At 47.6% G+C, this 11,473-nt stretch overlaps 1 protein-coding gene and 1 long non-coding RNA gene across 2 annotated transcripts; one reads left to right on the top strand and one right to left on the bottom strand.

The window, feature by feature from the left end:
- Positions 1–220: 220 nt before the first annotated feature.
- On the bottom strand, positions 221–2,892 carry LOC124654972. The gene is made up of 3 exons (XR_006988534.1): positions 2,619–2,892; positions 2,316–2,534; positions 221–673 (listed from the first exon to the last, which is right to left on the bottom strand). It is a non-coding gene; the product is annotated as an uncharacterized LOC124654972 (long non-coding RNA).
- A 478-nt stretch (positions 2,893–3,370) lies between these two features.
- LOC124655653 (transcription factor HHO3-like) lies at positions 3,371–5,908 on the top strand. The gene is made up of 5 exons (XM_047194514.1): positions 3,371–3,661; positions 3,723–3,959; positions 5,028–5,298; positions 5,416–5,492; positions 5,624–5,908. The coding sequence occupies exons 1-5, from the start codon at positions 3,371–3,373 to the stop codon at positions 5,906–5,908; spliced, it is 1,161 nt and encodes a 386-aa protein (XP_047050470.1).
- The last annotated feature ends 5,565 nt before the right edge of the window (positions 5,909–11,473 follow it).

Below are 11,473 nucleotides of genomic sequence, written 5' to 3'. Positions count from 1 at the left end.
TTGCCGGTTCATATTTCTTAGCGTGTAAAAATTACCCGATTATGAGAATTTTGGAAGGCCCAGGAACTACTCTTCGTGAGTTGTGATAGTACATTAAGTGCAGGGGATTTCTATAAAATGTGCATTAGTGATTAGTGGTGGAATGAAGAATCTAATCTGGCCGTTGGTACATGATCCATTAATAGGAGAATTTTTCAGTGTTTCAGAACTTGGTCATGCTTTCACCTGATATGTCCCCAGCTAAAGGCCTACATGGCATGTTACAGATTAAAGAACAGAATAAATGTATATTAAGATAGAAACTCATCCCTGACCAAGCAGATTATTCAATTCATAGAAGTGTTAACCTCCAACAATTCTATTTCTGCATTATGTTTATCCTTCACTTAAAACCCTTGTCTGATTGTATTTATTGACTAAGAAAGCACATACCATCATTTTCAGCATCAAAAGCTTCTTCTTCAACACTTTTAGCTGATGCTACTCCACTTTTGTCAGGCAAACTCTCATCAAATGGCTCCAGGAGTGTCGCCACTCGTTTCTTTAAAGTTTGTGTTTCCTGCCTGAGATATTTATTTGATCTGCTGATCGGATAACTAGTTCCTTGCTTGTAAGCCTTCGTCAAGGCACTTTTTACAGCTGGTTGAATATCATCCATAGGACTTGGATGACCCTGCAAAACAAAAACATATTCAGGAGCACCATGAAAAGAAATGGTGGCAATGCCAATTATATTCAAACAATTTTACTGAACTAAGACATTATCCTGCATGGATGCCTGCAGTAAATTAATTTGAGCACTGAACAGAGTGGTAGTGGTAAGAGATCTGAAATGAACAACAATGCACCAAAGGAAATTTGATGAATATGCCCGAGGAACCAATATTTGGCTCTTGGCTGGTCGCCGGACAAAAAAAAAATCAATGGCCCGTATATTTTTCCTAGCAGGTGATACTACAGTCCCTATCATTTTATTGTGGTTCCCAGTGATAAAGCAACGACAGGTCAAGAAATAACCAACATAATTTTTACTTTTAAATGTTCATTGATTTATATTGATAATTCAACAAGCAATGTACATAGTAGCATACTTTTACCAGTGAAGAACACGTTTTATGGTGGTTCCAGTGTAGGTACAGTCTTTACTCAATCCATGAACTTAACGAATAGGATTCAGCAGGATGGTTTTGGACTAACACACCACATGAAACGCTGAGTTGTAGTTCTCCTTTCATCCAAAGTATCAATGTCAAATGATGTATTCTGTGCAGATAATAACATGAAGTGTGCCTGGCTAGTCGAATCAGCAGGACTTCTTACTTCAGGAGTTTGTCAAGTTCAGTCGCTAATGCTAACTTATTTCAACTCAATGACAACCACAAAGATCAAATAGGAATTAATTTTTAGCGAACCTAGAAAAGATAGCTGGGGTTCACGGAACGTCTTTGTTTCTCTTTTTCATTACAAATCTCAGTGCATGTAGAGTAACCATGGCGCCGAAGGCTGAGTGCATGACACATATATACACGGAACCTTCGCCCAGAAGTCGCAATGGTCACGCAGAGGTCTCACACGCACAATTCAAAGATTCTAACAGAGCGATCGGTCTGGACCAATGCTCCTAGGTACCATGTACATCACCATTTCCTCTAATTGGATAGTCGCGCAAAGTTTGTTCCTGCACACTCAAGCGTGAAAATTCAATGCCCATTGCCCTCTCAGGGGGTGGCTTCCCTACCGGTGCCTGTAAGTTAGAACCAAAAGTCCAGTTAATACGGAGTTCAAAAAGATGACCAAAAAGGATTGTGCAGCACATGGCTAGGAAGTGTTATCTTATGGAAAATATTACACTTTTATTTAAAAAATTGACTCTAAGCAGTGCATCCTCTAGTCCCATCAGCCCACCATTCGAAAAGTCAGGTGATTAAAACTACCTGGTTCTGTTTTTGAGCTCTGCAATTTGTTATCTTTTCAACAGAGGGTAATACAAGCATTTTATCTACGTAAGAGCAAGACATTAAAATTATACATAATCTGCATACGAGTCAAGCCCGGTACATCAAGTGTAACAACAATTTTTCTCTTCGTCTAACCACTGATGCAAAGTGTCATTGCTATAGTGGCATCACCCAACTTACGAACAAGCAAGATGCAGACCACAATTTGCACCAAACAGGGAACGTAAAAATGTATCTTTCTACCAATTTGCATCCGTAACCTAGATGCTAAGAGAGATTTACCTCATATGTTCAGGTCAAAGGGGCGCTGAAAACATCTGTCCCAGTCGCCTGCATAATTTAGATTAGGAACAGTACCTTCGTTTTCCATCAAGAGATGACAGCCGTTCCCCCATTTTCGCCTCCATTGACGGATCTATCTGCATCAAGCACCTTGTCGGGGACGCCTCTGCAGGTAGCCCGTTTGCCCGAGCCTTTTGATTCAGCGCTGTGGCTATCTCCGGCACCATGGTTGAACACCCAACGACTGCCTCTACCTCCTCCCCGCCGCTGCGTATTTCCGCGAGACGTTTCAAACTACGAACAGGGAACTACCCTGAATCAATACGACCCAACGGTGCACAAATCAAAGAAGGGGAGACAACAGAGTCGCATGTATACCTTGGCACCAGATCTCCGAAGAACTCGGTGCCCGTGAGCTTTGCAGAGGGAGAATTTGCTCAATTCTTCGCCGGGCGCTTGGCCTCGCTCCAGCGTGGAAGGAGCGCCGCCGCAGACGAAATCACCTCGCTATCTCCGTCGAGCTCAAAGAGATTGGGGAATGACGCTGGCAGTAGGATTTTGGTACAGGATGATTCGAATACATGATGGGCCTGACCAATCGGGGGTACAAGCTGTTCCAGGCTGCAACCTGCACCAGGTGACCCGATGCAATTTATGTCGAGCTCGCTCCGAGCTACCCAATATACTGTCCGTACGGTTCGTTCCATCCGAGTACTCCATTGTATTGTGAATTTTAACGAAATCACCCATGTTTCATTTATTGCTCCTGCATGCTCTCAACACCATCGATGCCGTGTCCTGATAAACGGATCACCCCAGCCCGGGCGCTATTCGTCCGCTCTCGGTAAAAACCTGCGAACGGTAACTAAGTTGATTCTTGGGATGCTTGACAGAGAATAAAGGGCAGAGTGGGGAACACGTAAGAAGAAGACAGTAGTATCTTCCGTGGACGATTCTGTGCTGCTCATTCGCGGAATTACCGCTCTGCCCCTCCGCCCCGGCCACCTAAACCGTCTCTTCCTCCCTCAAGAAGGAGCAGCAGCACGCCAACCGCACCACCATTTCCATTTGCAACCTCCTCTTCGCGCGCGGATCCGTGCAAGCCAGGGATCTCTGGATCGCCTGCAGCGATGGTGCCGTCGTCTGCGGTGAGTAAGGACTGCGGCGGAACGGGGGAAGACCAGCACCGGCTGCGGGCGATGGCGGCGAGGACGGCGACGGACTCGCTCAGGGCGGCCGCGGCAAGGTCCGGCTCGGCGGAGAAGGCGGCCAGGCTCGAGGAGTGCGCAAGGAGCCTCGAGGTCGAGAAGGCCAAGATGGAGGTCTTCCGCCGCGAGCTCCCCATCAGCGTCCACCTCATCGCCGACGGTACGTCCATCCGTCCATCCCTTCTCGCAGCATCCGTGTTCTACTTGTACCTGGTTTCTTGGATTATTTGGCTGAGTTTTTTTGTTTCCTCTTGTATTGGGTGCAGTGATCTAGTGGCTGAAAGATGAGTTGGCCCAGCACCGGAAGAGGCCTGCGCCGGACCAGCTGCTCGCCACGGCGCCGTCACTGTCACCGCCGGCGAAGAGGAAGGCGGAGGGCGTCAAGACGGAGGCGGACGGCACCGACAAGAGGAGCTGGATGAGCTCCGCGCAGCTCTGGACCTGCGGGAGCCACAGCTGCGCAAGCACCAGCACCAGCAATGGCGGCAGTGACAGGAAACAGCCCCAAAAGGTAGAGACAGCCGTGAAATGCAAATTGCTCTTTGCACACAGAAGTAGTACTACTACGGCACGAAGATGCAAATGGATTTTTTTTTTGGGCGGTTTGAAATTTGGTGGCATAATACGTAGTACTTTGTTTAATTTATCCTGCTAACTGCTGCAGCTACCACTACTACTTTGTTTAATAAGGAATGGTTTAGAGCATAGTTTAAAATAGCCGGCTATTTTATTTAGCCGCAATTTTTTTGAAGGCTATAAAAGGTTATAGCCGGGTTATAGCGGGCTATTCCATTTAGCCTTTTTTCAAAAAATTGGAATGTTTCTGTTATATCTTACCAAAAGAAGAGAAAACTATGACTCAAATACGATTCGTGATACAAATTATTCAACTATTCAAGGCAAATAAGTATTCAGTTATTCAACTCACAAGTTTTATCTAATTATATTAAACGCAAATTCGAAAAACAAGAAATGAAAAAGAAAAAAGAAGATAAATCCAAAATGCAGGAGGTTTAGCGGATAAATAGGGGCTAAATTAGGCTATAGCCGGCTATTAGCGGTTTTTTCTCATTTAACCTATAAAGGGCATTGCCGCAGCGGCAGGTCTCCCGAAAGGCTATAGCCGGGCTATAGCCAGGCTATAGCCGGCTATTTAAAACCATGGTTTAGAGAGGGAGACAAGAACAAACATGCAAGAGCCAAGAGCTGATTTGTTCAAGAAATATGTCGAATTTAAATTATGTGACAATGAAAGATTACGAGACTTTACATCAAGTGGCCAATTCTGTGCTAGCAGCAAGAGAAGGGGAAAAATACGTCACATAAAACACAACATCTGTTTGTCATGCTATTTTTAGAAGTATCTAGTTATATTATACTTAGCTGTTAGTTTTCTCAATTCAAAGATAAGTACTACCATGTCAAATTCATGCCAAGCTTATAGCATCTGCATTCCATCCGGAGGAAAGAAAATCTTGATATATTTTGCTTTTATACTTGTGATGTCAATTTCAGAAGTGCCAACTCATATGCATCTACCTATTTTTCTAACTTGTGCTGTCAATTTCGATTCGATCAGGTGTCCAGTGCATTCATGCAACTGAATGGCATGCCAGTCTTTGCAAAATCATCGGAGAGACCAGAGGCGGCCACCATGGCAGTCCCGGACCTGTCTCTGACATCCCCTGTGATCGATGTGCCGGGCCCGGCCGCCCCGAGCGCCAACAGCAGCGCCGTCACAGACGCCGGAGAGCAGCGGCGGCAGCAGTCGCGCAAGGCCAGGAGGTGCTGGTCGCCCGAGCTGCACCGCCGATTCGTTGCCGCGCTCCAGCGCCTCGGCGGCCCGCATGGTGAGCGAAGAACGGAGCAATGATCACATTGTTTCTGCTGCATTGCTCTGAAGAATCAGAATACTATGTTGTTCTTGATTGATGTCCTGAATTTTTCTTTGCTTGCTCTTGATGCAGTTGCCACTCCGAAGCAGATCAGGGACATGATGAAGGTGGACGGGCTCACGAATGATGAGGTGAAGAGCCATCTGCAGGTTTGTTCCTAACCGCCTTCTGTTCCAAGTTCAGTCGTCTGATCCATTCAGAGTTTCAGACCACACCAGCTAGTGTGATCATCATCATCAAGCATCGGAGCATTGACCACGTGTACAAAAAAACACTGCAGAAATACAGGCTACACACGCGGCGAACATCCAACAGCGATCGGCAGCAGCAGTCCGCAGGCGTCTGGCCACCGCCGGAGCAGTACACCACGTCACAGCACAGCACGTCGCAGTCGGGCTCGCCCCAGGGGCCCCTGCGTCTGATGACAACCGGGTCCAGCCGCGACGTGTCGGCGACCGCCGGAGACAGCTGCGACGGCGGCGAGGAGGAGGAGGAGGACGGCAAGTCAGCGAGCTACAGCTGGGAGATGCAGCAGACTGGCACGAAGGCGTCGTCGTCGTCTTGAACACCGCTATCGGTTGTAGATTTGCACAGCCATGCTGCAGTGCTGCATGTAGGACCAGAACAACGTAACTGAGTATTCGGGATTGAGGCTTTTTTCCCCTGTGTACAGCGAAGGAGAGACCTGAGACTGAGAGATGTAATTTTTTGAGGTGGATTGTGCTGAAAGTAACTGAACTGATGTGAGTAATTGAGTTGTTTCATGGATACAAACGGGATCTACAAACCCTGAAAAGGATGGATTACAAATTTTAACACCTACTTGATCGGCATCAAAAGGCATGCTAAGGAACCAACTGTCCACAGAAATGACACAAAGTTTGTTCAACAAATACCTTCAAGTTTCTCATGAAGACATTTTAGTTCTCTAGAGAAGAACGAAGCAGAAAAGACACGTTTTAGGTTCTAGTTCAGAGTAGAGCAGGGTTTTTTCTTCGTAGAAACACACCCCTCCACTAGGTAGGCAACTTGGTTATCATCGTTCTCATCGGATAATAAGTTAGGGTCCGTGAAAATAAACAGGGAACGAACTTGTTCACAAAACTAAATATGTTCTATCAACAGCAATCACAACAGCATGTTAATTCTTTAGAAGTGCCAACTCATATGCCGGAGACAGCTGCGATGGCGGCGAGGAGGAGGAGGACGGCAAGTCGGCGAGCTTCAGCTGGGAGATGCAGCAGACCGGCACGAAGGCGTCCTCGTCCTCGTCTTGAACACCGCGATCGTTTGTAGAATTGCACAACCATGTTGTTGTGCTGCATGTAGGACAAGAAATACTTCGTAGGTCAAATTGATGATTTGGGAATACAAGCAGGATCTAGAAATTTTGAAAAGGATGGATTACAAATTTTAACACCTAGTTCATCGGCATCAAAGGCATGCTAAGGAACCAACTGTCCACGGAAATGATACAAAGTTTGTTCAACAGAAGCATATTTCACCTTCAAGTTTATCATGAAGACATTTTGAGTTCTCTAGAGAAATACAAACCAGAAAAGACATGTTTTAGGTTCTAGTTCAGAGTAGAGCAGGTTTTTTCCTTCATAGAAACACACCCCTCCACTTGTGCCGCTGGGAGAAGTTCATTTCTTGCAAGAGTGGAGTTAGGAGATGGATAAATTAATCTGGAGCTAGAGGTAGACAGAAACACTACAACCAAACTTTGAACCGGACCGTACATACATCGGAGAATAAGTTAAGGTCCGTGAAAATTAATAGGCTGGTTTAGAAAAGGAAAGTGCTGGGCGTCCTCCGGGGGATCTGATTTCCCAGCCCCCGGGTCCCCAGCCATCGGATCAGCTATCTTGGACGGTCAGATCTGCTTCTACTGAATGTAGCAAAAAATACCTCCCGGCAGCAAAAACATAACCCGCTTTTGCTACATTGTAGCAAAAAACGGTTCAGTTACGAAATCATATAAAAAGGTTGAGCTCGCCGGAGACCTCGCCGGAGATCTCGCCGGAGAGCTCGTAGCAATTTTTTTAAATTAAAGTAGCAAAACAACAAAACAATCATAGCAAAAAAATAGCATCACATCGTGATAATATGTTTGCTACGTTGTCTCCGGCGATGTCTCTGACGATTTTCATCTTTGCTACATTATCACATTTTTTTTTGCTACGTGGTCTCCGGGAGGTCTCCAGCGAGCCCAGCCTTTTTATTTTTCTTTTTCTGAACGAACCGTTTTTTGCTTCAGTCATTTGCTGCCGGGGGTGATTTTTTGCTGCCAAAGATGTTTTTTTGCTACATGCAAATCTAACCATCAAAATAGTTGATCCGACGGCTGGGGACCCGGGGGCTGGGAGCGCCTTATCCCCCGGGGGCAACGAATCATTTTCCTTTAGAAAACTAAGTTCTATAAACCATTACAGAGTGATAAAAGTCTATATACAAAGTAGTACCAGGTTGAAATGCCAGTCCTATTGTTATCGTAGTACCTGAAACTCAACAGCGAGAGATGGTATCACGAAATCCCTCCTAGCCCAATGTCTGAGGCTGGTTCATCCGCTTTGGAGAACCCAGTCCATTGAGGTCCCATCAGCATCAAGTGTACAACTCATGTTGCATTAGGAACCAAGAATTGGTTTCCATGAACATCACAAGTTCCTGATGCAACTCATTCCTAGTTGACATCATGGAGAGTGAAAAAAAAATGAAGGAAACACACACACATACAAAGCCCTCCTTGCTCTAATTTCGGTGAAGAAACCAAACCACGAGTGGGTTTTTTTGCGCGTCGAATGGTTATATATAGCTATACCTGCATAGGCTATGGGTTGCAAGTAAATGGAATGGGCCTAGCACATTATTAACTTAACTTTGGGTTGTTCAAGGCATAAATCTTAGATCTCTGGATAGAGTAGTACCTTACAATGACTTCGAATCAACACCTTTCTTGTAACTACTTTTATTTTCTCTCTGTAGCCCCCTTAATTTTGTCAAACTCCACTCTTCGCCTCCTCTGCCTGTGGCAGCTCTGGAAACATCGAAACGATGTCGTCTTCAACGGCCTCGCCCCCTCCATTGAGCTTGTCCGGAAACGATGCCGCGACGACGCTGTTCTCTGGCGCAGTCGTCTCCCTATGTCGAAGCGAGCTGACGTCGATATTTGGCTTGCTTTTTTCCTCCCCAGGCGCTGGCATGCTGCGGCGTGACCTGCTTCTTCCCCCCGAGCACACACCCCCTCTCTTGTTGGGTGATGTCTCCCTGTCTCTCCATGTAATCCTATGCTGTAAAAAAACTTCGGGGAATTCACCCGATCCTCGGATGAAATGAATACAAGCCGTCGTTGCCTATTCGACGGTACCCCAGAGGAGGGATCCTCACGGGGGGGGGGAGAAGAAGTAGGGGCCATAGGGCGGAGAGCACTCGGGACGGTGGTACGCGATTTACCCAGCTTCGGAACACTCGCACGATGGCAAGGCCTACTGCTGCTTGTCTGGAATTATCTGGGCGCTTTCGCGTCGTTACAATGAGTTTTGGTTGTGCCTCTAGGGCTCCCGGGATCCAGCTTATAAAGGCGCATGGATCTAGGCTTTACATAGAGAGTCCTAGCCGGATTACAGGTTGCCTAACTACGGTACAATGTCTTGCCGTGTACGTCAAGGATCCGCCTTCCATCCACGTCGTACTGGATCCGGGTTCCTCATGGGCCTTGACGGATCCGGCCTCCTCCGAAGGTCGGTTGGGATCCGGCTTACTGATCCTAGGCTGGACTTCATCCTTCATGATCAACAGCAACTGGGCCACCCGATGGGCCACATGCCACATCACCATCTGTGGGCCACCCGGGCTTGCCGTATCTAGGAACTGTCGATGGTACACCCATGAAGTATACCCACAATAGTAGCCCCCAGAGTTCTCGGAGATTCACCTCTTGTTTCTGCCTTGCTTACGCTTCACGTCTTCCGGCAATCTCGGCAACATGGGGAAACTTGAAGAACTCTAACTTCATATTTTCTCCTTTCCCAACTCTTGGTCGGAAAATATCTTCATCCTGCGGGACTTCATCCATCGACAGTATCCTTGCGACATGTCTCCGGGTTACTCCCCTGCCTGGACAAGAGTTCACAGTTTTTCAAACCACTACCCGGAACCTACGAAAGGTTCAAACGGTTCCGCCAATCTTGGCGCCATTTTCGGGCGATTTGAGTGGTAACTTATCTTTAGCCATTTTTACCGCTTAGGTTTTCTGACACATGTCGCTCATCCAACGGCGCGACGCTTGCGTTCCGACCACAGGATGCGGAGCACGAATCTCCTCCCTTCGGCCTATAAAATATCCGCCGTTCAACCCTAATCATCCCATTCGCCCCCTTTTCACCTCTCAACACAGCGCCGCCTCTGAGCTCCTACTCCGCCGCACCGGAGTCCGCCGGAACTTCGCCGGAGCACCGTCGCCGCCGCGCTGTGTTCTTCGTGTTCTTAAGTCCGGCGAGCCACCGCAGCGAAACCTCGTCGCCGGCGACCCCGACCACCGCGGAAACCATTCTGGTATGCCTTCAAGCTTTTGCCTTCTCACCATAGTTGGTAGGGATGACTAGAATTTTTAACATAGGATCCGGCTAAGTTTTAACCTGCTCACATTCTCTTCGTAGATTTCTTCTTCTACTCCGCCTCATATGGGGTGGCCCGATCTTCTCAGTAAGCAACGGTGGTGATGATGATCACGGGGTGATAGCAGCGGAGGAACACGACGATGTAGTGATGATAACTTGTATGACGCAACGAGATCTCTCGATTTGTCCCTGTCGCCAATGCAACAGCTCTCAACCCTGCAAGATATTCGCAACTCCACACACTTGCGCACGTAGCCGCCGACCACGAAGCGGTAAGTTGCAATCTACTAATTCCCAATGGAACAACAGATCACACAAGACTTTCAGATCTACACAATATCAAGCAATATGGTGTAGGGATTCAATAGTTTTGCATAAGCAAACAACTAAGAACTAGGGTTTATCTTAAACATGGTCTAAAGCAGCTAGGAGGGCGTCCTGGGGACTTATATAGGAGTTCAGGACGACCTCAGGTCGAAAAAAGTACGAAAATAACCGACCCAGAACAGATCTGGTCGAGACAGACTCGGAGTCGGCCGGTCGGGAGGCCGGTCGACCGGGTCTGGGACCGGCCGGTCCGGTTGAAACCGGGCCTGGCGTCGGCGGTGACCGGGTGGCGTTCCGGGCTTACTGGACATCGCCCCGGATGGCACCGGTTGAAAACCCGGTTGAAACCGGGCGGACCTGGCGCAGGATCCGGTCGGACTGGGCCTGGGACCGGATGGTCCGGTGGCACGGCCGATCGGACCGGATCTGGCACTGGCCTGGACTTCAGCTTCCCCTCTCGCGCCTTCCTCCCGCTCCTCCCTCGCGCGTCCATGGGATGTCTTCATGTCCAGCTCCATGTCCAGCTTCACGTCCACCTTCTGGTCCAGCTGCTCCTCTCCTCCTCGTGCGATGCTTGCTCCCTCCTCATACCTGATCATACATAAGTAATAGCACTTAGGCAGTATAAAGTTCTCGTCAATCAAAGTATCGTTTAGGAACAAGTTCACCTGTTGTTTGAGTAGCTTCACACGAGCTCGTGTTATTGGTCCAATCCTAACTTCATTGGACTTGAGCTTCACAGCAGGATCATCTTCAGCTTGTAATGACGGAGGTAGTAGTGAGGTAGGGATGTCCTCATCATCTCCCCCCCCCTTCAAAAGGCGTCGACCCCGACGCTCCAAGGTCTTCTCCGTCATATGGTGTCAAATCAGCAACATTGAAAGAATTACTGACACCAAACTCATCACCTGGAAGATCTATCGAGTATGCATTATCATTGATCTTGGCAAGCACTTTGTAAGGACCAGCACCACGAGGCTTCAACTTAGACTTCCGCAGCTTCGGGAACCTATCCTTGCGAAAATGTACCCAGACCATATCACCAGCCTTGAACAACATCTCCTTGCGCTTCTTCTTCATTCTTGCAGCATTGCTCTTGCCTTTCTTTTCTATCAACTCTTTAGTCTTCTCATGAATGTTTCGCACAAAATCTGCCCTCTTGGATGCCTCCATATTCACTC

The sequence above is a fragment of the Lolium rigidum genome, chromosome 5, assembly GCF_022539505.1.
Source record: "Lolium rigidum isolate FL_2022 chromosome 5, APGP_CSIRO_Lrig_0.1, whole genome shotgun sequence".
Lineage (NCBI taxonomy): Eukaryota > Viridiplantae > Streptophyta > Magnoliopsida > Poales > Poaceae > Lolium > Lolium rigidum.
The sequence above is the reverse complement of the archived record's forward strand: the minus strand, read 5'-3'. Positions and strand labels throughout refer to the sequence as shown.